This window comes from Cherax quadricarinatus, chromosome 89, assembly GCF_038502225.1.
Source record: "Cherax quadricarinatus isolate ZL_2023a chromosome 89, ASM3850222v1, whole genome shotgun sequence".
Taxonomy (NCBI): Eukaryota; Metazoa; Arthropoda; class Malacostraca; order Decapoda; family Parastacidae; genus Cherax; species Cherax quadricarinatus.
The window spans coordinates 3,973,974-4,001,689 of record NC_091380.1 but is presented as its reverse complement, the minus strand read 5'-3'; the positions used below and the strand labels follow the sequence as shown (position 1 = coordinate 4,001,689).

The 27,716-nt window shown below is 41.7% G+C and overlaps 1 protein-coding gene across 3 annotated transcripts; it reads right to left on the bottom strand.

The window, feature by feature from the left end:
- Positions 1-191: 191 nt before the first annotated feature.
- lobo (lost boys) lies at positions 192-27,716 on the bottom strand. Of its 3 annotated transcripts, none has more exons than XM_053788692.2 (15): positions 27,588-27,716; positions 25,091-25,216; positions 23,824-24,018; positions 22,462-22,629; positions 21,299-21,520; positions 19,964-20,273; positions 17,679-17,804; positions 10,568-10,696; positions 9,822-9,978; positions 9,162-9,279; positions 8,204-8,407; positions 7,271-7,489; positions 6,751-6,852; positions 1,678-1,785; positions 192-627 (listed from the first exon to the last, which is right to left on the bottom strand). In XM_053788692.2, the coding sequence occupies exons 1-15, from the start codon at positions 27,600-27,602 to the stop codon at positions 382-384; spliced, it is 2,445 nt and encodes an 814-aa protein (XP_053644667.2). In that variant the 5' UTR covers positions 27,603-27,716; the 3' UTR covers positions 192-381. The 3 variants fall into 3 exon arrangements, with proteins under 3 accessions (XP_053644667.2, XP_069960188.1, XP_069960187.1); XM_070104087.1 differs by lacking the exon at positions 27,588-27,716 and adding an exon at positions 26,650-27,409 and having other exon boundaries at positions 10,568-10,693; XM_070104086.1 differs by lacking the exon at positions 27,588-27,716 and adding an exon at positions 26,650-27,408.

The window sequence follows — 27,716 nt, the reverse complement described above, 5'->3', positions numbered from 1 at the left end:
AACATGTGGTGCACTTCAGACAAACTAATGATTTATGTGAAGCATTAAACCAGAATGGGTCATGCAGTGTTAGATGTTGTAACATTAAATTTATAAATTAAAAAACAATTCATTCATTTATAATTTAATGTAATTTCTTTATTAGCTGTATCCTATTTAGTATTTTCTTGTGTGAAGGACAGAAATATACATTATTTTTGAAAAAGTTTTATTTATTTTTAATGTCTTCTTCTATTTCCCTATCTCTCCTTCCCCAGTTAAACTTAGACATTATTATTGTAAATCTCTGAAATATCAAGGTTAGTGCTGCTTTATTTCTATATTTATATAGTACTGTACATGTTTATCTTGGTCTATTATGAAAGGCACTAATGGCTTTTATTACTGGAGGGTGCTGTTAGGAGGGAGGGCCGGCTTTTGTGTTAGCCAGAGATTACTCTCCAGCTTGCCTGCCAGTGTCTCATATCTTTCTGAGGCTTCGTGCCTCCAGGCAGCCAGCTGGGCCCGCAGGCGACGGTGTGCGGCCTCGGCTGCTGTGGTGCGGGCAGTGAGGGCTGCACGTTCTTCAGCGGTGAGACGCTTACGGCGGCTTCCCTCTTCACGACACTCCAACACCAATGCTCGGGCCTTCAGTGGGTAAAAAAAATACTATTATAGTGACTTAGGTCGCAACTGTAATTAGGCTCAAAGACACAGTATTCAAGATTTGAAAACAGAGAATGCAGCATTTTGAAAAATGACAAGAAATATTCCAGGAATAAGAACTACTGTCCTAGGTAGTAGGTTGGTAGACAGCAACCACCCAAGGAGGCACTACCATCCTGCCAAGAGTATAAAACAGAAACCTGTAATTGTTTTATATGATGGCAGGACTGCTGGTGTCCTTTTTCTATCTCATAAACATGCAAAATTTCAGGTACATCTTGCTACTTCTACTTACACTTAGGTCACACTACACATGCACGTACAAGCATATATACACACACCCCTCTAGGCTTTTCTTACAAGTTCTTCTTCTTGTTTATTTCCTCTTATCTCCATGGGAAGTGGAACAGAATTCTTCCTCTGCAAACCATGTGTGTCATAAGAGGCGACTAACATGCCGAGAGCAAGGGGCTAGTAACCCCTTCACCTGTATAAATTACTAAAGTTGAAAAGAGAAACTCTTGTTTTTCTTTTTGGGCCACCCTGCCTCTGTGCGATATGGCCAGGTTGTTGAAAGAAGAACTACTGTGTTAAGAAATACACTGGAAATTACAAATAAGTGTATACTAAACCACAGAAAGGGTGGGATCTGAACCCATGGCAAGTGTATCAAAATAAGTGTACACTGAATGTCAGTAGAGGTTTGTAGGATTTACTGCCATCTTACATGTTTACAAAACAGAAAGACCTGATCAATACTCCTGCCCGAGTTTGAAACATTCAACAGGCTACTGTTTTAGTCACAGGGCAAGATTTAGTCACAGGGCAAGTTGCTGTCTACCAACCCAAATACCATCTTTCATGATGAACTGGGTTAGGACTATGGTGAGGGATTAAAATTATATTAATGGAGATCATAGGAGGTAATCAAGTTTGACCCAAAGAAGGGAACAGTAGCTCTGATTCTTGTATTAAGAGCCCTTTACTGGCCCAAAGTACTGGTGATGGAGATAGCCAAAGTACAGCAATTACCTGGTCAAGTCTATCCTGAAGAAGGTTGGCTCTGAGGGCGAGGCGCTCACGTAGGTCTTGAAGGCATCTTTCTCTTACAATTTCTCCTCTGTCACCCTCACTGTCACCCTAAAATACCATGAACAGTTATAAATAGTAAAAAAATAAACAAACTTTATTTCTATGAAGTGCAGTACAGTATATTATACCATTAGAGTAGGTTGGTAGACAGCAACCACCCAGGGAAGTACTACCGTCCTGCCAGATGACTGTGAAACAAAAACCTGTAACTGTTTTGCATGATGGTAGGATTGCTGGTTTCTTTTTCTGTCTCATAAACACGCTAAGATAACAGGGATATCTTGCTACTCCTACTTACACTTTGGTCACACTTCACAGACACGCACATGCATATATATATATACATACATCTAGGTTTTTCTCCTTTTTCTAAATAGCTCTTGTTCTTTTTTATTTCTTCTATTGTCCATGGGGAAGTGGAAAAGAATCTTTCCTCCGTAAGCCATGCGTGTCGTATGAGGCGACTAAAATGCCGGGAGCAATGGGCTAGTAACCCCTTCTCCTGTATACAATTACTAAAAAAGAGAAGAAGAAAAACTTTATAAAACTGGGTTGCTTAAATGTGCGTGGATGTAGTGCGGATGACAAGAAACAGATGATTGCTGATGTTATGAATGAAAAGAAGTTGGATGTCCTGGCCCTAAGCGAAACAAAGCTGAAGGGGGTAGGAGAGTTTCAGTGGGGGGAAATAAATGGGATTAAATCTGGAGTATCTGAGAGAGTTAGAGCAAAGGAAGGGGTAGCAGTAATGTTAAATGATCAGTTATGGAAGGAGAAAAGAGAATATGAATGTGTAAATTCAAGAATTATGTGGATTAAAGTAAAGGTTGGATGCGAGAAGTGGGTCATAATAAGCGTGTATGCACCTGGAGAAGAGAGGAATGCAGAGGAGAGAGAGAGATTTTGGGAGATGTTAAGTGAATGTATAGGAGCCTTTGAACCAAGTGAGAGAGTAATTGTGGTAGGGGACTTGAATGCTAAAGTAGGAGAAACTTTTAGAGAGGGTGTGGTAGGTAAGTTTGGGGTGCCAGGTGTAAATGATAATGGGAGCCCTTTGATTGAACTTTGTATAGAAAGGGGTTTAGTTATAGGTAATACATATTTTAAGAAAAAGAGGATAAATAAGTATACACGATATGATGTAGGGCGAAATGACAGTAGTTTGTTGGATTATGTATTGGTAGATAAAAGACTGTTGAGTAGACTTCAGGATGTACATGTTTATAGAGGGGCCACAGATATATCAGATCACTTTCTAGTTGTAGCTACACTGAGAGTAAAAGGTAGATGGGATACAAGGAGAATAGAAGCATCAGGGAAGAGAGAGGTGAAGGTTTATAAACTAAAAGAGGAGGCAGTTAGGGTAAGATATAAACAGCTATTGGAGGATAGATGGGCTAATGAGAGCATAGGCAATGGGGTCGAAGAGGTATGGGGTAGGTTTAAAAATGTAGTGTTAGAGTGTTCAGCAGAAGTTTGTGGTTACAGGAAAGTGGGTGCAGGAGGGAAGAGGAGCGATTGGTGGAATGATGATGTAAAGAGAGTAGTAAGGGAGAAAAAGTTAGCATATGAGAAGTTTTTACAAAGTAGAAGTGATGCAAGGAGGGAAGAGTATATGGAGAAAAAGAGAGAAGTTAAGAGAGTGGTGAAGCAATGTAAAAAGAGAGCAAATGAGAGAGTGGGTGAGATGTTATCAACAAATTTTGTTGAAAATAAGAAAAAGTTTTGGAGTGAGATTAACAAGTTAAGAAAGCCTAGAGAACAAATGGATTTGTCAGTTAAAAATAGGAGAGGAGAGTTATTAAATGGAGAGGTAGAGGTATTGGGAAGATGGAAGGAATATTTTGAGGAATTGTTAAATGTTGATGAAGATAGGGAAGCTGTGATTTCGTGTATAGGGCAAGGAGGAATAACATCTTGTAGGAGTGAGGAAGAGCCAGTTGTGAGTGTGGGGGAAGTTCGTGAGGCAGTAGGTAAAATGAAAGGGGGTAAGGCAGCCGGGATTGATGGGATAAAGATAGAAATGTTAAAAGCAGGTGGGGATATAGTTTTGGAGTGGTTGGTGCAATTATTTAATAAATGTATGGAAGAGGGTAAGGTACCTAGGGATTGGCAGAGAGCATGCATAGTTCCTTTGTATAAAGGCAAAGGGGATAAAAGAGAGTGCAAAAATTATAGGGGGATAAGTCTGTTGAGTGTACCTGGTAAAGTGTATGGTAGAGTTATAATTGAAAGAATTAAGAGTAAGACGGAGAATAGGATAGCAGATGAACAAGGAGGCTTTAGGAAAGGTAGGGGGTGTGTGGACCAGGTGTTTACAGTGAAACATATAAGTGAACAGTATTTAGATAAGGCTAAAGAGGTCTTTGTGGCATTTATGGATTTGGAAAAGGCGTATGACAGGGTGGATAGGGGGGCAATGTGGCAGATGTTGCAAGTGTATGGTGTAGGAGGTAGGTTACTGAAAGCAGTGAAGAGTTTTTACGAGGATAGTGAGGCTCAAGTTAGAGTATGTAGGAAAGAGGGAAATTTTTTCCCAGTAAAAGTAGGCCTTAGACAAGGATGTGTGATGTCACCGTGGTTGTTTAATATATTTATAGATGGGGTTGTAAGAGAAGTAAATGCGAGGGTCTTGGCAAGAGGCGTGGAGTTAAAAGATAAAGAATCACACACAAAGTGGGAGTTGTCACAGCTGCTCTTTGCCGATGACACTGTGCTCTTGGGAGATTCTGAAGAGAAGTTGCAGAGATTGGTGGATGAATTTGGTAGGGTGTGCAAAAGAAGAAAATTAAAGGTGAATACAGGAAAGAGTAAGGTTATGAGGATAACAAAAAGATTAGGTGATGAAAGATTGAATATCAGATTGGAGGGAGAGAGTATGGAGGAGGTGAACGTATTCAGATATTTGGGAGTGGACGTGTCAGCGGATGGGTCTATGAAAGATGAGGTGAATCATAGAATTGATGAGGGAAAAAGAGTGAGTGGTGCACTTAGGAGTCTGTGGAGACAAAGAACTTTGTCCTTGGAGGCAAAGAGGGGAATGTATGAGAGTATAGTTTTACCAACGCTCTTATATGGGTGTGAAGCGTGGGTGATGAATGTTGCAGCGAGGAGAAGGCTGGAGGCAGTGGAGATGTCATGTCTGAGGGCAATGTGTGGTGTGAATATAATGCAGAGAATTCGTAGTTTGGAAGTTAGGAGGAGGTGCGGGATTACCAAAACTGTTGTTCAGAGGGCTGAGGAAGGGTTGTTGAGGTGGTTCGGACATGTAGAGAGAATGGAGCGAAACAGAATGACTTCAAGAGTGTATCAGTCTGTAGTGGAAGGAAGGCGGGGTAGGGGTCGGCCTAGGAAGGGTTGGAGGGAGGGGGTAAAGGAGGTTTTGTGTGCGAGGGGCTTGGACTTTCAGCAGGCATGCGTGAGCGTGTTTGATAGGAGTGAATGGAGACAAATGGTTTTTAATACTTGACGTGCTGTTGGAGTGTGAGCAAAGTAACATTTATGAAGGGATTCAGGGAAACCGGCAGGCCGGACTTGAGTCCTGGAGATGGGAAGTACAGTGCCTGCACTCTGAAGGAGGGGTGTTAATGTTGCAGTTTAAAAACTGTAGTGTAAAGCACCCTTCTGGCAAGACAGTGATGGAGTGAATGATGGTGAAAGTTTTTCTTTTTCGGGCCACCCTGCCTTGGTGGGAATCGGCCGGTGTGATAATAATAAAAAAAAAAAAAAAAAAAAAAAAAAAAAAAAAAAAAAAAAAACTACTTTATTCTCCATGGAGAAGTAGAGAAGAATCCTTCCTCCATAAGCTATGTGTGTCATAAGAGGCAACTAGCCAAGAGCTAGGTGCTAGTAACCCCTTCTCCTGTATAAATTACTAAATGTAAAAGGAAGAAAAACTTCATTCTTTCAGGTCACCCTCCCTCAGTGGGACATGACTGGTGTGTTAAAAAATAATTGCTACTCATAGAAAGCCCCTTATTATGCAAGGTATTTCAGGCAACCTTAAAACTAAATTATGATTACTAGTATATGAGAATGAGAATACTTAGTTATTATTATGTGGGAGGGATTCAGTAATTCAATAAAAAATTCCAATTAGTAATATATTAAGGATGAAGCTAGGTACATGAGATGAAGGAATGATAGACAAAAACACGGACAATATAAGATGAAAGAATTGTTCAGCATACTGACATACACTGGCTCAAGATACTTGTTTACAGTTCAGGATATTTATTAAAGGAAATGTTCTCAACTGTACATAAGTGTCTTTATCTATATACAGCAATCTAAACTATTACATACATTCCAGGCTATATGGAAAAGAAAAAAATCCAAAGATATGAAGTATTGGAAAAAAATCACACATTATTCCCTTGGTACTGTATCTTCGAGTTGTACACTCACAAGTTAGCCAAGTCTTGAGTTGTACTCTACTGTATAATTTATTGCCTATGATCTCTTTCAGTTACTGAGAGAGCACAGTGTGTGGTGAGAGTAATGTCTTGTTTGGGCATGTTTCTTACACCTGCTGTCCCTGTTCACCTAGCAGTAAGTAGGTACCTGGGTGTTAGTCACCTTACACCTGCTGTCCCTGTTCACCTAACAGTAAGTAGGTACATGGGTGTGAGTCACCTTACACCTGCTGTCCCTGTTCACCTAACAGTAAGTAGGTACCTGGGTGTTAGTCACCTTACACCTGCTGTCCCTGTTCACCTAACAGTAAGTAGGTACATGGGTGTGAGTCACCTTACACCTGCTGTCCCTGTTCACCTTGCAGCAAGTAGATACCTGGATCTTAATCAACTGTTGTAGATCACATCCTGGGGGACAAGACTGAAGGACCACAATGGAAATAAGACAGTCTTCAATGACACATTGACTTTCTTGGGTCATCCTGAGTGGCTAACCCTCTCTACCCCAGGTTAAAAATCCAAACATATCTTATCACTAGCAATAACTTACAATATGGAGGAAGAGAGGCAAAGACAAGAGACTGATGGAGTGACTGACCAATAAAAGGGGTAGGTAGGGAGCAATGGTGTCAACACGACCCTCCCGCTCCTCCTGACGTTTCCTCTGCATCTCCTCCCGGTGAGCCTCCTCGTACTGCCGCTGCAAAACATACTATATGTGTAACCTTTGTTAAACTCTTTCCACTCACACACACACTCTCACCTTCCATAAAGACATAAACAGTATCAAAAACATTAACAACTTTAATAATTCATTGCTTAAAAGTCATGTCATTCATTCTTGGAAACATCTATGTACAACTCCATGGAGAAGTGGAAAAGAATCCTACCTCTGTAAGCCATGCATGTCATAAGAGGTGGCTAAAATGCCAGGAGCAAAGGAATAGTAACCCCTTCTCCTGTATAAATTATGAAATCTAAAAAGAAAACCTTCTGTTTTTCTTTTCTTTTACCTGGGAGATGGCAGGTACATTAAAAAAAATGGTTGATAATAGAAGGTGCTAGAGAGAGAGTGACAGATTATTGCAAGAGGGACAGCCACAATACACACACGTTACCTGTTTTAATATGTACTGGACTGTTTCATTCCTGCGGATGTCAAAGATGTGTGGAAGGAGGACTATGTGGTGCTCCTCTGCAGTCCTGGCCTCTCTGATGGCTGCTGTCTCCTCCACTGCCCTTCGCACCTCCTCCTGCACCTGCACCTCTGCCTCCATCTCCGACTCCAACACTTCCCATAGCTCGGGCATACCTGGTTCCTCCACGCTTGGGTCAGGCTGTCGCACCACCACAAATAAAACAAATACTGTACTGTAAATCAATACAGTATGCTGTATTATGAAGGTACACACAGGAAGGGTTGGAGGGAAGAAAAGTTTTGAGTGTTAGAGGCTTGAACATCCAACAGACCTGTGTGAATGATCAGAGATATGAGTGAGTGGAGACAAGTGGTTTTTATGGATTGACAGGGTAACATATATAAAAGAATTCAGGGAAACAGGTTAGCTGAACTTAAGTCCTGGAAGTGGCAAGTATAGTGCCTGCACTCTGAAGAAGGGATGAGAATGTTGAAGGTTGGAGGTTCATCTAAACTGTTATGTCCAAGTGCTTCTGCAAGACAGTTACTGAATGAGTGATAATCATTGTTAACTACTTTGAGTCACCTTGATGGGAAAATAGTCAATTTGGTTAGTAAAACTGTTATATTTACCAGGAAGTACTAAACTCATAGGTGTCATACAATGCCTGGGAAAAGAGAAGTACTATAATCAACAACCCTTCATTACAGTTAAGAACCCTTCATTACAGCCAAGAACCCTTCATTACAGTCAAGAATCTTACAGCAGTATCAAGGCAACACCATTGAAGAAATCCAATGTGATAAAAAGCTGAAGGGTTCTTCCATCACTGCAAGATGTGTACAGTTAGCAAGTTCATGGAAGCAGGCATTACAAAATATAATAAGCAGAATTAGTAGTGAATCAGGAGACCTGGAATCCCTGGGTCATCTCTGATGTGAGATCTGTGGGCCTGCCACTCTGGGGCTTGAGGAAGGACCTGGTGGGCTGCAGGAGGCGGTGGTGACCGTAGTGGTACACCAGCAGGATCTTGCCTTCGCTTATTTCGAACACTCGCCGCTGCACTGCCTTGTGAGGCTCCTCCCCATCTGGACACCCAAACTCCTCTTCAATAATCTACCAAAAAATACACAGATATTATTTTCTGACCATTGAGTTTACTACAGAATACTTGAAAAAATTATGTACAGTATGATGGGCTGGACTTGAGCCTGGAGATGGGAAGTACAGTGCCTGCACTCTGAAGGAGGGGTGTTGTGTTGCAGTTTTATAACTATAGTGTAAGCACACTTCTGGCAAGAGAGTGATGGAGTGAATGATGGTGAAAGTTTTCTTTTTTGGGCTACCCTGCCTTGGTGGGAGATGGCCGATGTGTTAACAAAATAAATAAACGATCCTTATGGCAGGATAAGCGTAAAAGAGACTTCTCAACGAATGTGGGTTTGATCATAATTGGTTCTTGTCTAAAACTTTTGAATTGTGTCTAAAATTTGTAGACATCCCTTGCACAGCACCATTACTTTCACTGATAATTGTACAATAATTCAAAAATGTTATGGAGAACAGTATACGTACTATAATAAGAAAAAAAATACCAAGGCAAAGATATTGAAAACAGCAGCTTTTGTTATTTTTTGCTGTTAATACTCATTAATAATCCTACTTAATAGTCTATGTCTAATTCTTAAGTAGTCTTCAAGCATTAGGATTTGTTTGCCCCAAATGCATTTGCATACTAGTGACTTTCTTGTGCCTAATAATGTTTTATTATGTGTAAACTATATTATCTTTACACAGCATAAAAAGAAATAAAAATCTGAATTTGAATTTGAAGTCACATTAAAGGGGCATGGTGAAATGACAGTCTTACCTGAATGGGTCTGGGTGGACTAGGGTCAGCATTACTGAAGGTGATGGTCCGGGCCATGAGAAGATCTGGACGGTCATCAAATTCCTCCCTCCAAACTGTTTTGCCAATTACTCGAGTCCTGTAAAAGTACAGGAAGGCCTCACTTTGCAGTACTTCATTTTACAGCTTTTCGCTAATATGTACAGCGGTTCTCAATTACATGTATATCCATTCTTCATTTATTCAGACTTCCTATAAATCACTATAAGCTAAGGATGAAAATATTTTAAGGTAAGTAATGTGAGTACTCTATAAGCATATTTTAGGCTTAGCTATACCAATCACTCAATATATGATAGTGTAAACATGTTATTAGGCTTTTATATGCATTTGAAAGTAAAAAAAAGGCTACGATTCACTTTAGTGATTTTCGTTTTAGAGCAGTAGACTGTCTGCAATAATATCACAGTAAACAGGTGATATCACAATATGTAAAATAACTACTGTGAAAAAAAGGTCCTTGTTTATGTGAGAAGTCACAAAAACACTTGGAAGTTCACTATTTTTCACACTGGTTTGCACAGATCCATATATATGAATCTTTGGCTGTAAGTATATACACTGCTGAACAACCAAAAAGATCTTAAAGTTTACATGAATCACAAAAGAACCTCAACTTGCCTGAGAGCGTCCACTCTGAACTTTGAGTGGAACTCGAAGACCTCGTCTTGAGGTGACTGGTTACGATCATCACCTTGGCCTGCCTGTGCTGGATTATTCATACCATCAGACCCAGACCGAGCCATTAGAAGACCAGGAGCCCGCCAGTACTTGTGACCTGCCCACACATTATACACAAAGTCAAAATAACCCACAAAGTCAAAATAACCCATCTCCCACCAAGGCAGGGTGACCCAAAAAAGAAACACTTTCACCATCGTTCACACATATTACACATAATATAATGTTTGTACAGAGATGGATGACATTTGGTAGTACATGCAGAAAGCCCATAGTTATGTAGAGCATTTCAGGCAAGCTTAAACTTAAGACTACAATGGCAATAATTATTATTTGCTTATTTATAAGGACATTTAAGGTTTACAAACAACAAATTTAGGCATAACAAATAGAACATGCAAGTGTGCCTCTACCCTATGTTCATCAAGGGAATTAAGGTCCTACAATGACCCCACGAAACAAGAATCTTTTTAAAACATAATTTATCTGAGAAGCGGGAAGTACAGTTCCTGAACTCTGAAGGATGGTGGGGATGTTACAGTCTGGAAGCGTCAGTTAGGAAAGTAAAGTGAGATTCTGTCTTAGAATAAGCTTATTAGAGAGGACAGAGCATTTTTGAACATTAACATCCAGGATGAAGATTAGCAAGGAGTGATTTTTTTTACGTAGCTATGGGTTACACATACGCTTGAGTGTGTCCTTTCTAGTGTTGGCAAAGGTTTCGTGGACGGCCCCCTGGAGGAGACTGGTCATGCGGCTCAACAGACCATCGCCACGTTGCTCAAATTTCTCCTGTACCTCCTGAGATGACCCTGCTAAGAGATCTTCCCATTATTATTTTATCCATGAACCATATAAGGCTGAAGCCTTGCAATGCAAAGCTTAACAAAAGAGGGTGAATGGGAATAGGTAGAGGTATCCAAGAAAGAACTCTGGTATAAAATATGGGGGTCAGAGCGATGTAGGAAATTGGTGTTCAGTCAGAAAATAAGAGTAAGTTCTTAATAAAGATGGGACCATCAGAGAGGGCAGCGAAAGTAAGCAAGTCAGATCACTGAAGGCGTCTGACCTCTTCAAGGGGGGCTCCTTGGCGTGGTGAAGAGGCTCTTGGTCTGAGGAATTAGCCCTGTCGGTCTTCTTCCTCAGACCGAACCTAATTACCCCCCATTCTCCCCTCCCCTATCCCATCCTCCCCATCCTCCCCTTTTTCCATTCCTCCTCCTCCTCCTCACCCCTCCCTTTTGCCCTTCCTCTTTTTAGCCTTCGTGATTTCTCCCACAGGCGTGCTAGTTCCTAGGTAGGGGAAAGGACACCGGGGTCGATCCCATTCCGTTGAGGTTTCTTGGCGGTGGCGTAGTTTGCCGTGGAATCTGGATTGCCTAGGGATGTCCCGATCCCTCTCCGGTATCCCGGAGTAGCTTTGGGTGTCTTTTGGGCGACGGGTGTATCTCTGGAAGCCACCTTTCGGATTCCGGGGGTGGTGGCTGAAGGAGGTATGCTTTGTGGCGGATATCCGGCCGCCCTCTCTTTTGTCCACCGAGGTAGCTCGGCAGATGTGAGGTTGCTATCCCGGATTGCTGGTTTACTGGCATGAAGGGTAGGGTATGGCACGGGTTCCATGCTGCATCTGCGCTACTAGCGGTGTCGAGTCCTCTTGGGCGCGGAGGGAGATTTCCGGCCCTTTCATTTCTCCTGGGAACTATTCCTCCCCGCTCCCCCCTTTTTTTATTCTTTTTTTTGTTTTTATTTTCTTTTCTTCTTTCTTTTTTTTTCTTAAAAACAAAAAGCAAAGGAGTAACCTAACCATGGCAGCCCTAGTCCATGAAACCACTACCCCCGGGCCCCTTCTTGATACCGCACCCCATTCTGACCCTGCCTTGTGTTTAGACCACTCTTCGGACACTCCTGATGCCCCTGTACCTCTTGCTGGTGCTGTTTCCTCACCCGCTTCAGGTACCGGGGCTTCGACTGACTCCTTCGATTTGTCTGAACTCCGCTCTCCTTTGACTATGCTTCCGGCTTCTCCCTCTACGGTACGGCAATTTTCGAATCGCCCACCCATTTCATGCCGGACCAACTCCGGTCCTACTCCTAAACGCCAACGTCAATCTCCTGATGATGCTCCGTCGTTACCTTCCCATTCTACTCGGAAACGACCGACACGTCAAGCACTCCCTCTCCACGCTCAGTTTCGGACCACACAATGGACTAAATTCTTTACTTTAAGACCAACTTCTTCTTCTGCCTACCTTTCTGACCATAGTATTGCCAAAGCGCTCCTGCGTCATGTTGGCAGAGATATTTCATTTCACGCTCTCAAGAGCGGTACGCGCATCGTCACTGTCCAGAATGCTACCCAAGCTCATGATCTTTCTCTCCTTTCGAATATCGATACTACTCCTATCACTATTGAAAAACATCTTTCTCTCAATTCTTGTAGTGGTACTGTCATTCTGCCCCATACCATAGTCCAACAGAATTTCCAGTCATGTGGCAATGACATTTTTGAACAGCTGGAACTCCAGGATCTCCCAATCCTCAAAGTAGACACTTATGTCCTTCCTGCCCGGGGGCGGAGACGTTACCCTTGCAATGTGGCTCGTTTAACTTTTGACAGCCGAGAACTCCCGTCTTCTGTATATGTCGCGGGACATCGGTTACAAGTTCGAAAGGTGATACCTACACCGCAACAATGTAGAAATTGCTGGCGTTTTGGTCACCCAGCGAAATATTGCAGATCTATGGCCGAATGCCCAGTCTGTGGTGCCGACAACCATTCTAATACATCTTGCAGTCAACCTCCATCTTGCCTTAATTGTAATGAAGCTCACCCTTCGTACTCCCGCCGTTGCCAGGTCTACTTAAATGAACGTGAAATCCGTTGCCTCAAAGAGGCAGAAGGTCTCCCTTATGCTATGGCAGTTACTCATCTCCGCCTCCAAGGGAGACTACCCCGTGTTTCTTATTCTCGTGTTTCCAAACATCCCCCCACTTCTGGGGTCCCATCTTCTGCAGCCTCCTCTGTTGTTACCCCTCCCATAGCCATTACGGCATCTAATCCTTTTGCTGTCCTTGGCTCTGACGTCCCGACTACAACTCAGTCTGTTCTCACATCTTCGCGTCCTTCCTCACAAGCCCCAGTATCGACAAGACCTCGTACGACACCTAATACCAATCGCCCCTCTACTCAGAAGTCCAAAAAATCCACATTGCTCAAATCTTCTTTGCCCCTTCCTTCCCTTCTTCCACCTCCACACGTTACCTTTCCAGTCTCTGTACCTAGTTCTTCCCCTCTCTCTGGCTCTATTACAAGTGTGGAGATTCACCCTCCTCCTCGTACTATGCCTTCCACCCCCGTCCCCTCCCAAGTTTCTCCCTCTTCTGTCACCTCCCAGGTTTCTACCTCTTCTGTCCCCCCCCACACTTCATCTCCAGTCCCTTACACTTTTCCCTCCCCCTCTACTTTGGTACAGTCCATTACTGTCCCAATCTTTACTCACCCTCCTCCTCCTATCTCCAATATGGTTTCCCATACATCTTTGAATTCAGAAACACTTGAAGCCATTTCAGAATATATTGCAGAGACTAAACCTTCAATGGACACTGATTCACTTCCTGTTCCTTCTCTTCCCTCTCCTCCATCTTCACAACCCCATTCTTCGCAACGCTCCGTTCCTTCGTTACTTGAACATCTTCCAATGCCACCACACGTTGACTTTTCTAACCCCTCTAGTCCGTAGGTGCCTTTACCTACAGATTCCTGATATTTTCTTCATCGCCAATCATGGCCTATTTACAGTGGAATATCCGCGGCCTCAGGGGTAATCGGGGTGAGCTTCAGATGTTGCTTTCCAGGTTTTCCCCTGTTGGTGCTTGCTTACAAGAACCAAAATTACACTCGGCTGTTTTCCAACCTATCTCAGGCTATAATTTATTGTATTCTTCGGATCCTTTCTCAGATGGGACCTTTAATGAAAGTGCCCTTCTTCTACGCAATGATATTCCGTACTGTCAACTATTTGTCCATACCTCGCTGCATTACACTGCAGCCCGTATCCACTTGAATAAGTGGTTTACAATATGTTCTTTATATCTCTCTCCTTCTCGAGCATTTTCTATCCCAGACTTTGCCTTTCTTGTTTCATCCTTACCACCACCACTTCTGTTACTTGGTGATTTTAATGCCCACCATTTCCTCTGGGGGGGGTCTCATTGTGACTCACGTGGCATTCAGTTGGAGGCTTTTCTTGCCTCTCACCCCCTCCATGTTTTAAATACGGGTACTCCCACCCATTTTGATCCTCGTACTCATACTCTCTCTTGCATCGATCTATCAGTCTGCTCTTCCTCCACAGCACTAGACTTCACCTGGTCTGTTCTACCAGACTTACATGACAGCGATCATTTTCCGATCATTCTTACTTCTCCTTCTTATTCACCACCTTCCCGTAGCCCTCGCTGGCAATTTGATCGGGCAAATTGGGATCTTTACTCACACCTCACTGCTTTTAGTGAGGTTCCTTCTTCATCCTCCATTGATGAGCTCCTACACATCTTCTCGACATCAGTTTATACCGCAGCTTCTCATTCTATACCCCACACCTCAGGCAGGCATTCTCAGAAGTGCGTGCCTTGGTGGTCTCCTGCTTGTGCTCGTGCAGTACGTTTGAAACGTGCTGCATGGGGCAGGTACCGGTACAATAGAACCGCTGAGAGACTTGTTGATTTTAAGCAGAAGCGTGCGATCGCTCGCCGTGTCATCCGTGAAGCTAAACGCACTTGTTGGCGAGACTATGTTTCCACCATCACCTCTGCTTCTTCTATGAGTGCAGTCTGGAAAAAAGTGAGGAAATTGAGTGGTAAATACTCTCCTGACCCGGCTCCTGTTCTACGGGTCACTGGTGTTGATATAGCAAACCCTCTCGACGTTGCCATTGAACTTGGCACACATCTGGTCCGTATTTCCCGAGGGCTCCATCTATGCCCCTCGTTTCTTTCCTCAAAGTCTGCCAGAGAGTTAGTACCCTTGGACTTTTCTTCTCTCGGAGAAGAACAGTATAATGTGCCTTTTACACTTCAAGAACTGGAGGCAACGCTCTCAGCTTGCCGATCATCGGCAGCTGGGCCTGATGACATTCATATTCGTATGTTACAACATTTACATCGGTCAGCCCTTGTAGTCCTCTTACACCTCTTCAATCTTATTTGGGCACAAGGAGTTCTTCCCCAGCTGTGGAAATCTGCCATTGTTCTCCCTTTCCGCAAACCGGGTACTACAGGACATGATGCCTCCCACTATCGCCCCATCGCTCTTACAAGTGCAGTTTGCAAAGTGATGGAACGCCTCGTAAATCGACGTTTAATGTGGTATTTAGAGACTCACAACAGTCTCTCCGCTAGTCAATATGGCTTTCGTAAGGGTCGTTCTACCATAGACCCCTTACTACGCTTGGATACGTATGTTCGTAATGCCTTTGCGAATAATCACTCAGTTATTGCCATATTTTTTGACCTTGAGAAGGCATATGACACAACTTGGAGGTATAATATTTTGGCCCAGGCCCATTCCTTAGGCCTCCGAGGCAATCTACCATCCTTCCTTAAGAACTTTTTAACTGACAGACATTTCCGTGTTCGAGTCAATAATGTTCTTTCCCCGGACTTCGTCCAAGCTGAAGGTGTCCCTCAGGGATGTGTTCTAAGCACAACACTTTTTCTCCTTGCTATAAATGATTTGGCCTCTGTTCTTCCACCCAATATTTGGTCATCACTCTATGTTGATGACTTCGCTATTGCTTGTGCAGGCGCTGACTGTCACCTTATTGCAGTTTCTCTCCAGCATGCGGTCGACCGTGTTTCCACTTGGGCCACCACACATGGGTTTAAATTTTCAAGTACCAAAACTCACCAAATTACTTTCACTAGACGCTCTGTTATCTCCGATCATCCTTTGTATCTCTGTGGCTCCCGTATCCCCGAACGTGATACAGTCAGGTTTCTAGGCCTTCTCTTTGACCGTCGGTTAACCTGGAAACCTCACATTACCTCTCTGAAGGCAACTTGTCACAGCCGGCTAAACCTTCTTAAAACCCTTGCTCATCTTTCCTGGGGAGCTGATCGTCGAACTCTGCTTCGCCTACATTCAGCCCTCGTTTTATCGAAACTCGATTATGGTGACCAGATTTATTCCGCGGCCTCTCCTGCTACTCTCTCTAGCCTTAACTCTATCCATCACCAAGGCTTACGTTTGTGCCTTGGTGCTTTTCGCTCTTCCCCTGTTGAGAGCCTCTATACAGAAGCAAATGTTCCATCCTTGTCTGATCGCCGTGATGCCCATTGCCTTCGTTACTATGTACGCTCTCACGATCTACACAATCCTTCCATTTATAGAATGGTCACCGATATTAGTAGACATTCTTTATTCGTTCGCCGCCCCTGTTTGCTCCGTCCCTTTTCTCTTCGCCTACTTTCACTCTTGTCTTCCCTTCAGTTACCACCTTTATATGTTCATGTAGCATCTCACTTTTCCCTACCCCCCTGGGAAGTTCCAGCTGTTCGGGTCTGTTCTTTCTCACTCCCTTGCTCGAAAGCTCAACTGCCTACGGTGGCTTCCCGCTCTCTTTTTCTTGATCACTTCCACTCTCATTCTCATGCCACCGCTGTGTACACAGATGGCTCTAAGTCTTCAGACGGCGTCGGATTCGCAGCAGTGTTTCCGGACAGCGTCGTACGAGGGCATTTACTATCTTCAGCTAGCATTTTTACTGCTGAACTGTATGCCATTCTTGCAGCACTTATTCGTATCGCATCTATGCCTGTGTCATCATTTGTAGTAGTCTCAGACTCCCTTAGTGCTCTACAGGCTATACGAAAATTTGATACATCTCATCCCCTAGTTCTCCGTATCCAACTTTGGCTACGCCGTATCTCTACCAAACATAAAGATATTGTTTTTTGTTGGGTCCCTGGTCATGTCGACGTACAGGGCAATGAACAGGCAGACACTGCTGCGCGGTCAGCAGTATATGACCTACCAATTTCCTATCGAGGTGTTCCATTTCTAGACTATTTTGCTGCAATAGCTACCCACCTTCGCACCCGTTGGCAACAACGTTGGTCAACTCTGCTCGGTAACAAACTTCATTCTATTAAACCGAGCATAGGTTACTGGCCGTCTTCTTGTCATCAGTGCCGAGGTTGGGAGACCACTCTCTCCCGCCTTCGCATTGGCCACACTCGTCTTACTCATGGGTATCTCATGGAGAGGCACCCTGTTCCTCTCTGTGAGCAGTGTCAAGTTCCAGTATCGATTAGCCACATTCTGTTAGACTGCCCTCTCTATCAACGAGCACGCAGAATTTACCTCCAACGTCGTCTTCGTTCTCCTACTCTCTCTTTACCTTCCCTTCTTGCTGATGGACCCTCCTTTAATCCTGACTCTCTCATTGACTTCTTGACAACGACTGATTTACTCCACAAACTCTGATGATACTTTTCACACTCCCCTCAGCCCTTTCTGGTTCAGTCTCTTGCTGCCCTTTACCCTTTCACCATCCACTGCCCCGCTGTTATCCGTAACCTGTTGCTCATCCATCTCCCTTTTGCCACCTGATGCCCTCGCTTCCTTCCTGCCCTGCAGCGCTGTATAGTCCTTGTGGCTTAGCGCTTCTTTTTGATTATAATAATAATGAAGGCGTCTGAAATGAAGTTAGTGGACTCTGCTGGACTGTGCCTAACAATATATTACCTGTAAACTGTAAGATTCACCAGTGTTGAAGCAGATAGCGCAAGACTCACCAGTGTTGGAGCAGAGGGTGAGGATGAGGGTGGCACCCCGGGGGTGGGAGAAGGCAGAGTAGCGTCGCACTACCACCCCACAGTAAACCTCTTCCCGCCACCCACCTGGAAACCTCTCCTCCAGCACTAAAACACACAATAACCTCACTGTAATAACAGTACCAGTACAGTAGCAGTAGGAGCTGCACTCTAGTATTAGCAGCAGTATAGTAACAGTAACTGTAGTAGTAGTAACATAGCAAAAGTAGACATAGTAGTAATACAGTACACTATCATATATTAAGTGAGCAATATAGCTAGGCCTAAAAAATGCATATACAGAATACACACATTACTTTAAAATATTTTCATTCTTAGCTTAAAGTGAGTGGTGAACATATGTACTGTAGGAAGTTTCAATAAATGAAGAGTGGGAATCACTGAAAACTGCTGTATAAGTGAAATTCTGTAAAGTAAAGCACTGTAAAGCAGGACTTGCCTGTATGGTATTATTTTTATTATATTTATATGGAAGTGCTAAACCCATATGTGCCCTAGTTTACCCAAAATGTATTGCATATTAGTGGCTTTCTTTTGTGCCTACCACTGCTTGATTACATGCAACCTACATTAGCTTTGTACCACATAAATAAAAACTTTATACAACCCAGACATATATGAGGGTGGTCAGAAAGTTATGTATTACATCACCATTCGTGAAGCAGGAGGTGAGGGGGGTCTGGGGAGGGCTGCAGCCTACCTGGGACTATGAAATTTAACATCTTCCAACCATATGTTAGTTACTCATACTGTTTAGTTACTAGAACTTTGTGGTCCAGTCCCTGGACCCATTATGTGCCTCTGTAAGCTTTTGACTACCTCCCACAGGATGCCTATTAGGTGCATAATAAAGATATTAAACCAACTACAGATGCTCCCTGTTTTAAAATGGTTTGACTTAAGATATTTCAGTAAAACTGTAAAACTTTTACTTGCACTGTACAGTTTTTTATTTATTTATTTATTTTTTTTTTTAACAAGTCGGCCATCTCCCACCAAGTCAGGGTGACCCAAAAAGAAAGAAAATACTTTCATCATCATTCAACACTATAACCTCACTCACACATAATCACTGTTTTTGCAGAGGTGCTCAGAATACAACAGTTTAGGAGCATATACGTATAAAGATACACAACATATCCCTCCAAACTGCCAATATCCCAAACCCCTCCTTTAAAGTGCAGGCATTGTACTTCCCATTTCCAGGACTCAAGTCCGGCTATGTAAAATTAACTGTTTTCCCTGAATCCCTTGACTAAATATTACCCTGCTCACACTCCAACAGCTCGTCAGGTCCCAAATACCATTCGCCTCCATTCACTCCTATCTAACACGCTCACGCACTCTTGCTGGAAGTCCAAGCCCCTCACCCACAAAACCTCCTTTACCCCCTCCCTCCAACCTTTTCGAGGACGACCCCTACCCCACCTTCCTTCCCTTACAGATTTATATGCTCTCCATGTCATTCTACTTTGATCCATTCTGTCTAAATGACCAAACCACCTCAACAACCCCTCTTCTGCCCTCTGACTAATACTTTTATTAACTCCACACCTTCTCCTAATTTCCACACTCCGAATTTTCTGCATAATATTTACACCACACATTGCCCTTAGACAGGACATCTCCACTGCCTCCAACCGTCTCCTCGCTGCAGCATTTACAACCCAAGCTTCACACCCATATAAGAGTGTTGGGACTACTATATTTTCATATACTCCTTTCTTTGCCTCCATAGATAACGTTTTTTGTCTGTGACTTAGATACAGTAATTATTTGTTTACTTACTTATTCAGTGACAGTAGTTATTTATTTACTTATTTATTATATATTCACATTTGACTTAAGATATTTTCAACTTAAAACTGATTCATTGGAACATAACCCCATTGAAAGTTGAGGAGCATCTAGGGCTTATACAGAAACCAAGGTGCCGTATTTTGTGGCTTATTACACACATTTTTTTTCCATAAAATGTCTCCAAAAACCACCCTGCGTCCTATAAACTGAAGGTCAGTGAAGGGAGCTATAGCTATAGCTCCCTTCACTGTAGCTCTCCCAGTTACATCCGATGCTGAGCCATTGAAACTGAAACAAGACTTATAAGCCGTGAAATACGGTAAATATCGTCTAGCATCCCAGTAAAGTAAAACCTCATATGCCTATGATCACTGTGTATGATGGTGGTCAGGTGTATACCCTCACCTTCACTGTGATGGTGACAATCACTAGGTGTATAAACTCACTTTCTTCGGTGATGGTAATGGGCATATACATCCTTGGCACCTTGAGGGTCTTCTTGGTGTCCCTATGGGCTTGAGTTACTGCAAGTGAGGTGGTGCCCTGACCTAAGGGCACCGGCCCCTCACAAGATTGTGCTGGGGGTGGGTAATGGTGGGCAGCTGGTGATAATGACTGGTGGGCAGATGATGGTTGCAGTGGGTCGCTGCCTACTTCATGGTGCGGGGAGGAAGGTGATAGTTGATGTGGTGGATGAGAGTCACTTTCACCATCTTCTATGAGTGCCATCCATACATTTCGGTCTGATAAATCAAACTATATACTTCTTACTTACAAAATATCACCTAAAATGCAGCAGACATACCACATACAGTATCTTTAAGTATTAAGTTATAAATATTATAAAGAACAAAAAAATTTAAATAATGCAACAGGAACAAACCATACCACGGGTGGGGATAGTGTGCTGAGTATTTCTGAGTGCAGTTATTATCTTAATGGTGATATGTTAAAGTTTAATTCAGACAGATGAATCTATTTCAGTCAATAAACAAATACAAAGAACTATGATGAAGTATCAAAATGTATTGGACACTTTGTTGATCAACTGATGAAATTTGCTGCATGGAGGCAGAAAATCAGTGTACACAGAGTACATATTAATTCACAAAAGCTTAATAACATGATTGCAAATAAACCACGTAAGCCGAGTGGCTTATGCACTGGCCTGGAGTTTTAGGACTTGCTTGTCGTGGGTTTACACCCCACCTGTTCTGTGGTTTACCCCTCAAGGGAGGTTCCTTGACGTAGGTGAGGGGCTCTTGATCTAGGGAATTGGATCTGTGCTCCGGTTCCCTGAATTGAACCTGAATACCTTCCATCCCCCCACATGCGCTGTATAATCCTACGGGTTTAGCGCTTCCCCCTTGATTATAATAATAATAATGTTCTGTGGTTTACATATTTTCATCTGTGAGATTTTCTTCTAAAGATCTTAGATGTAGACAGAAACTTACAGCCTCTTTCTACACTGTTTCTATCTCCATGCAGATTTCCTCAATTCACAAAGCACTATGTTGATAAGAATAAATTACCAAATAAAAAACAGATTCAGCAATTAGAAGAGTATAAAACCAGTAAATGACAAACCTAAAACTGAAATGACTCATGAAATCATAAAACACAATTGCAAACAAACCATGGAATGGGTGAGGTATAAACCCATGGCAAGTGAGTCTTAGGACTCACTTGCCATGGGTTCAAATCCCACTCATTCTGTGACTTGTTTCTAAAGCTGAAATGATTGCTACATCAACACCAGGCATGGCATATCAACTCACCATGTCTGAGGAGATGGGTTGGTCATACTTAGTGCAAGCCCAGTAGTTAGTGTGGTCGAACACTGCGTGGATGTGGAGGTACGGAGGACCCAGGGGAACTACCTGCCCTGTAGTAGGCTCCACAAACGTGGGTTTGGTCACATGATGCCCGGGAGGCAGAACCACCACCCAGAAGTGAAGGTGACTTGATGTCTCACCCCCACCACTGCCTGTCTGCCACTCCTCAATGTAACAAACAACAAACAAAACAAGCGAATTTTATTTTCAAAATGCAGTATACAATATAATACAGATGCTCCTCACTTAACAGTGGTTCAGTTTATGATATTTCAACATTATGATGGTTTGATGGTACTGTAAAACTTTTTTCTCATACTGTACAGTACTGTACATTTATTAACAGGATAAACTTGCATTCATTTATTTTATTTTTTTTTTTTTTATTATCACACTGGCCGATTCCCACCAAGGCAGGGTGGCCCAAAAAAGAAAAACTTTCACCATCATTCACTCCATCACTGTCTTGCCAGAAGGGTGCTTTACACTACAGTTTTTAAACTGCAACATTAACACCCCTCCTTCAGAGTGCAGGCACTGTACTTCCCATCTCCAGGACTCAAGTCCGGCCTGCCGGTTTCCCTGAATCCCTTCATAAATGTTACTTTGCTCACACTCCAACAGCACGTCAAGTATTAAAAACCATTTGTCTCCATTCACTCCTATCAAACACGCTCACTTTTCAATATTCGTATTTAGTTACAATAATTATTTGTTTACTTATTCAGTGACAGTAGTTATTTATTTACTTGTTTATTTATCATATCATATATTCATATTCAACTTAAGATAGTTTCAACTTATGATGGGTTCACCAGAACATAATTCGAGAAGCCGTATATATGATATACAGCTAGGTATCGTTTAGTGTGAATAACGAATCCGATGAAGTAATCGCATTATCCAAGCTCATATTATTTTAATTATATGTAATTTTTGTGCATGATTTAAATTTGCACTATTCAGACTCATAAGTTAAGACCTGGTTGTATATTATAACACAGCATCTGCAGTCTTAAAAAACAGTAATTTATATGTATATTGTATCATTAATATAGTACTGACAAGGCATAAGTATCCCTAAACCAAAGTGTGGGTGCCCTCACTTGCTCATGGGTGGCAGAGGTATGGGTGTGATCGTGCTTTTGTTGGAGGTGGGCAGTTCGTCGCCGCTTGGCTCGTTCCTCCATGATGAGCAGGTACTGACTCCTCAGGTCTGGGGGGGCACGTACACTGTATTTGGAAGCCATCGCTGCTTCCTGCTTCTCACCCTCCTGTAAGGTTATATGACACACAGATCAACACATGTGTATTTTTCTGGTGAGACAATATTGAGCTTGTAAATAATATTAAAAATTACTCAGAACAAACAGTCACTTAGGTAACCCTACATTGAAAGAGTATTTTTATAATACTGCTGTACACATAAATACACACACACACATCTGGGTGTGCATGTACAGGTATCCACCACTTTATTTTGGTTCGGTTTGTGGGAATTTGCTTACATTGCAGCAACCTCATTGCTACCAGTATTAAAATTTGATCTTGTATGATAAGAGCGGGTGGTTGCTGTATGCTTTTTGCTCTAATGCAATCATTCAAGCCTGGCAACATTTTATATTTAAAAAATCTCTCCAAATATCCCTCTAAACTCGTTTATAATTATATTCATAAGAAAGATTTGAGGAAAACCAATCAGATTTGGGCATAATAAATTCAATGAGCCTATTCTGAATGAAATCCTATGGTTGGATTTTAATTTAAGTGACTTGGCTGAAATTAAAAGAAAATAGACAATAGTCAGATAAATTTGGGCTATAGCAACACACAACGAAGACCAGGGATGAAGGGAGGAAATAGCATGAAGATATGTATTCACAGGTTGATAACATGTGCACTTCAGCCAAAGACAAGCTGGCTGGATGGTGGTAGAGGGAGGAAGGAGGCTGAAAAGGAAGAGGATTATGATTGAACTTTGCAGTATTAATTGTTTCTTATTTGTTTTATGACCAGCTGCATTTATTTTGATATAAATATGGCCATTTGGCGCCTATCAGGTATGCTTATGTAATTTGTTGGCTAAAATAAGAAATCTGAATTTTTTTTTTCAGTTTTTAACCAGATTCATTTCTTTATTTTGTATTATCATTTGGTGCATATGCAGTAAAGCATAATTTTTAGGTAAACATTTATAAAGTAATGCCAAATTTGCAAAGTCTTAGAACAAAACCCTATGTTTCACATGTTATAATAAGTCCACTTTATGCACCACATGCCAGGAAAGCATCTATCACATAAAGCACGAGACACTTATCAGCAGTGGAAGGCCCACGTCAGATGAACAAAAGCTCCAACTGTGGGTCATCACCTGTCAGGAAACACTTGTTGTTTCCTAACAAACCCAACCTAGAAGTACAACAGATAAGGTTATTGTAGTGTATGTATCCACTCAGAGTAAACTTTACCCTAAGCTGTTGCTGAAGGTAAGGGCAGGGAAGGTGGGAGGTGTCCCTAGCAACAAGTGAGGGCCATGCTGCCCCTTGCACCACCAGGGCCCTGTAACCTGCCCCCAGCAACACAGAAGCAACCACCAAGGCACACTCTGCTCCTCCACCCTGCTGAGTCCTCACCACCTCTGCTGGAGACCGCACTCTGCTTGGCTGAAAAACTCTCATTTAGTATATTTGTATACAATGGCACCTAGTACACTGCCCAAAATGTGCCACATGCTAGTGGCCTTCTTTTGTGCCTAAAAATATTTTATTACATGTAAACTACATTACCTGGATACTGCAGAAAAGAAATAAATTTGTATATGTACAGTAAGTGCAAACATCCACACTATGTTTATTAATGCAAAAATATAAAAAAGTATTAGCAACAAGTCCCTCAAAAATGTTCAAGAAATGTAGATGTAAATGTTACTAATTTTGTAACAATTATGTATATCTTGAATATATTATTTACTAATTTAATCCATTGTTCTTGTATTACAGGCATTACTGCAACTTGCCTAGGTAAAAATGTGTTGGAGCTCAGCTCCTGGGCCCATTATATGCCTCTGTATGTTTGTTACAACCATCTTCAGGAGAAGTATGGGGTGTATAGTGAGTATAAAACTGCATGTAAATTCTGGAATTTAGGATGAATACAAGGACTCTTACTTAAGTGTACCTAATAATACTGCACTTTTTGTACATGCTAACACTCAGTACACTTAAACACAAGGGTGGAGCTACTATGAAACTAATGAAGCTTAAGCTTCAGGGCCCCTAATCCCGGAAGGGCCTCAGAAGCCACTTTAGTCCACATTGCTTAATAATTTGGGGTCTATTGTATGAGAAGGGGTTGCAAAGGTGACCCCAATAGTAGTTCAAGCTTCAGGGCCCCCCAAAAATGTAGGTCTGCCATTGGTTAAAAATACTAATACTTTGTACATTCAAATGTTTTTTAAAACCAACACAGCAATTACCTCCATGCCATATCTATATAATCATATTGCCTATGTAGTTGTATGTTTTTCAAACAGTATTTATTAGGTCTAAAAAGTCATATTATTCACTGCATTTAACTTTCTATTTAATAGTTGTGGGTATGTGTCAGGGTTTGTGTGTGTTAGGGTGGGTATGTTTCACAGTGAGCAGTGGAGAAAGGTGAGCATGCACCAGGATAGATGTTAGGCTGGGGTAGGCCTAGGGTACCAACCAGAGTAGGCACTGGGTGAGCACGTACCAGAGTGGGTGGCGGATGGGGCGGAGTATAGTTGATGAGGTCGGAGAGGACTTGGGCAGCATCCTCGAGAGTGAGCAACTGTGGGTGTGGCACCAGTGATGGCACTACAAGGTTCACCACACCCACCTACAACATGACCTAAGTATTACATTCAATAATCAGGATCCAAATGGAAATAAGTCAATTTGACTGACTTTTTTGGGGGGTTATCCTAGGTAATTTACACATATGTTACTATGTATGATAATTTGTGTCAATGTATTTATATGAACCTGTACTTACTAGTTACTGGTAATAATCACAGTATATTAACTTAAACTATCAATGAATTTTTCCCACACGTGGGGAGCTGAGGAGACAGCCAGCTCTTAACACTTTACCATCTCCAAAACTCTTCAAATTTGGTATTGAATATTATCCTATGTTCTGAGCTCATCTGTAGATCTTAACTCAGTCTGACACACGGGTCAAGAGTTATGGCCTAGTTTATTTTGAGATCACAGGACAATAAGCATTGTTTTGGAGCATAACTTGGGTCATATAGTAATCATCATATTTTTATTTAATTTTAATTTAATTATGCATGATAAGTGCTAAACCCATGTGGGTTGTTCAGTGCAAAACATGGTGGAGGCTTGATCCTCTGTCTGCTAAGAGCCAGACAGACATACTTCCTATTTGTACTCACTTAGCTGTCCATAAATTTATTATATTTAACATATTTGGATGCAACAGAGTATAAGAATTCTGTATCATTATTACAATGAGAAGTAAGCACTAAACCCACAAGGATAAGGACTCACAAATTCAATGACTGAGCTCCGGACTTTTATTATATTTTAGTAGAAGATTTAATTCATTTACATCATATTTTCAATTGGTCATACAGTATGCAGATTTTGTTCCAAGGAAATGGCAATCATCTCCAAGTCATTGAATCAAGAGCCCTTCACCCTATAGCAGCAGCAAACCCAAGATTTCATTTTTTGGGCTTAAAATTGACAAGACATTGAAAAAATCAAATATATTGTCTTTAAAACACTTGACTTTCAGTATATATCTATCAGTCAGTGCATTATGTCAGTCAGTTGTGTGAGATCTGTCAGTCAGTTTTCTCAGGTTGGTCGGTCAGTCAGTCAGTCAAGTCAGATCTGTCAAGTCAGTTGGTCAGTCACGTCAGGTTGGTAAGTCAGGTCAGTCAGTCAATTCTGTATAAATTAGATTCACTTATAATTAATAGAACTACTGTACAACTATGATAATTTCTTTAGTGATAAGTAAACCATTAAATTAAGTCAGCACATAATGCCTAGACATAATAGAGGCTCTTCACACTACAACCCATTATTGTAAAAATATAATCTCAATGTACTACTTGCAAAGAAATAAATTTAAATTTGAAATCAAGTAAGTCAATCAATAAAGTCAGTTCTTGGTAACTGACACAAGTTACTATATATGATAATTGTATTTCTATGTACCTGTACCTAAATAAACTTACTTATTTACTGACTTAGTGTCATTACTATTATAATCAAAAGAAAGCGCTAAACCCTCACAGTGTGATCATTGTGGTCATGAGGCATCAATAATAAGACAGGTCCTCGAGGATACAATGTATTATATTTCCGTCTATAACTTGCTATATGGTGTAGTAATTCTTCTGCCATATTCTTGTTACTTCCTTCATCATGGATATTTTGTCTCCACATTATGATAAATATCACACAAGAACCTCACTAGACTTTTATATATTTCTGGACTTAGAGAAGCTCTTAAGTTTGGTTTCCATGGCAACCAGGATGTCCTTCATCAGAGGTCATAGAATAAAGTTCAGAGTTGACCCCCCCCCCCCTCATGGAAGGTTCCTTGATGTTGGTGAGGGGCTCTTGATTTAGGGAATTGGATCTGTGCTCCAGTTCCCCGAATTAAGCCTGAATGCCTTCCACATCCCCCCCCCCTGGGCGCTGTATAATCCTACGGGTTTAGCGCTTCCCCTTGATTATAATAATAATCAGAGTTGACCCTAAATACCCTCCATCATCCCCTTACATGTGCTGTATAATCCCTACGGGTTTAGCGCTCCGCCTTGATTGCAATAATAACAATAATAATATAGCTTAAAACTTTGGAATTACAAACCATAATGGAAATAAGTCACCTTAAAATCATAAGGAACACTGCACAAGACCTACTGATTTTTTTGGGGGGGTTATTCTGGGTAATATACACATATGTTACTATATATTATAATTGTATATATGAACCTGTACATAAATAAACTTAGTCTTGGCTGGAAATGTTTTAACACAACAGTGATCATTACTTACAATTTACAACACAATATTTTCCCAAAATTTTGACCAACCTGTGACAACACAAAGTTAAACCATTCAAACTAAGTTGTATTTTAAATACATAAAAATACATATGTTATGTGTTCCTGTGTCCATAAAAACGTAGTACTGAGGTGGTCACATTCCTCTGTATTGTATACCATTATCATAGTCATCCAGTCCTTAAAAAATGTATATTGCCCACATCTGGGCAGGAATGGTAAAGAAAGGAAATTTTCCTCCAAAAACGAGATACGGAAGTAATATTTCCCTCAACACACACTCAAACT

Bases quoted from the DNA above. Each gene is read 5' to 3' on its own strand.
- lobo (XM_070104086.1), bottom strand. From the start codon at position 26,802: ATGTGGAGACAAAATATCCATGATGAAGGAAGTAACAAGAATATGGCA. The intron at 22,630-23,823 runs GTAAAGTTTACT...ATAACCTTACAG, and splicing joins ACCTTCAGCAACAGCTTAGG to GAGGGTGAGAAGCAGGAAGC. The intron at 6,853-7,270 runs GTAACGTGTGTG...TATGTTTTGCAG, and splicing joins TCCAGTACATATTAAAACAG to CGGCAGTACGAGGAGGCTCA.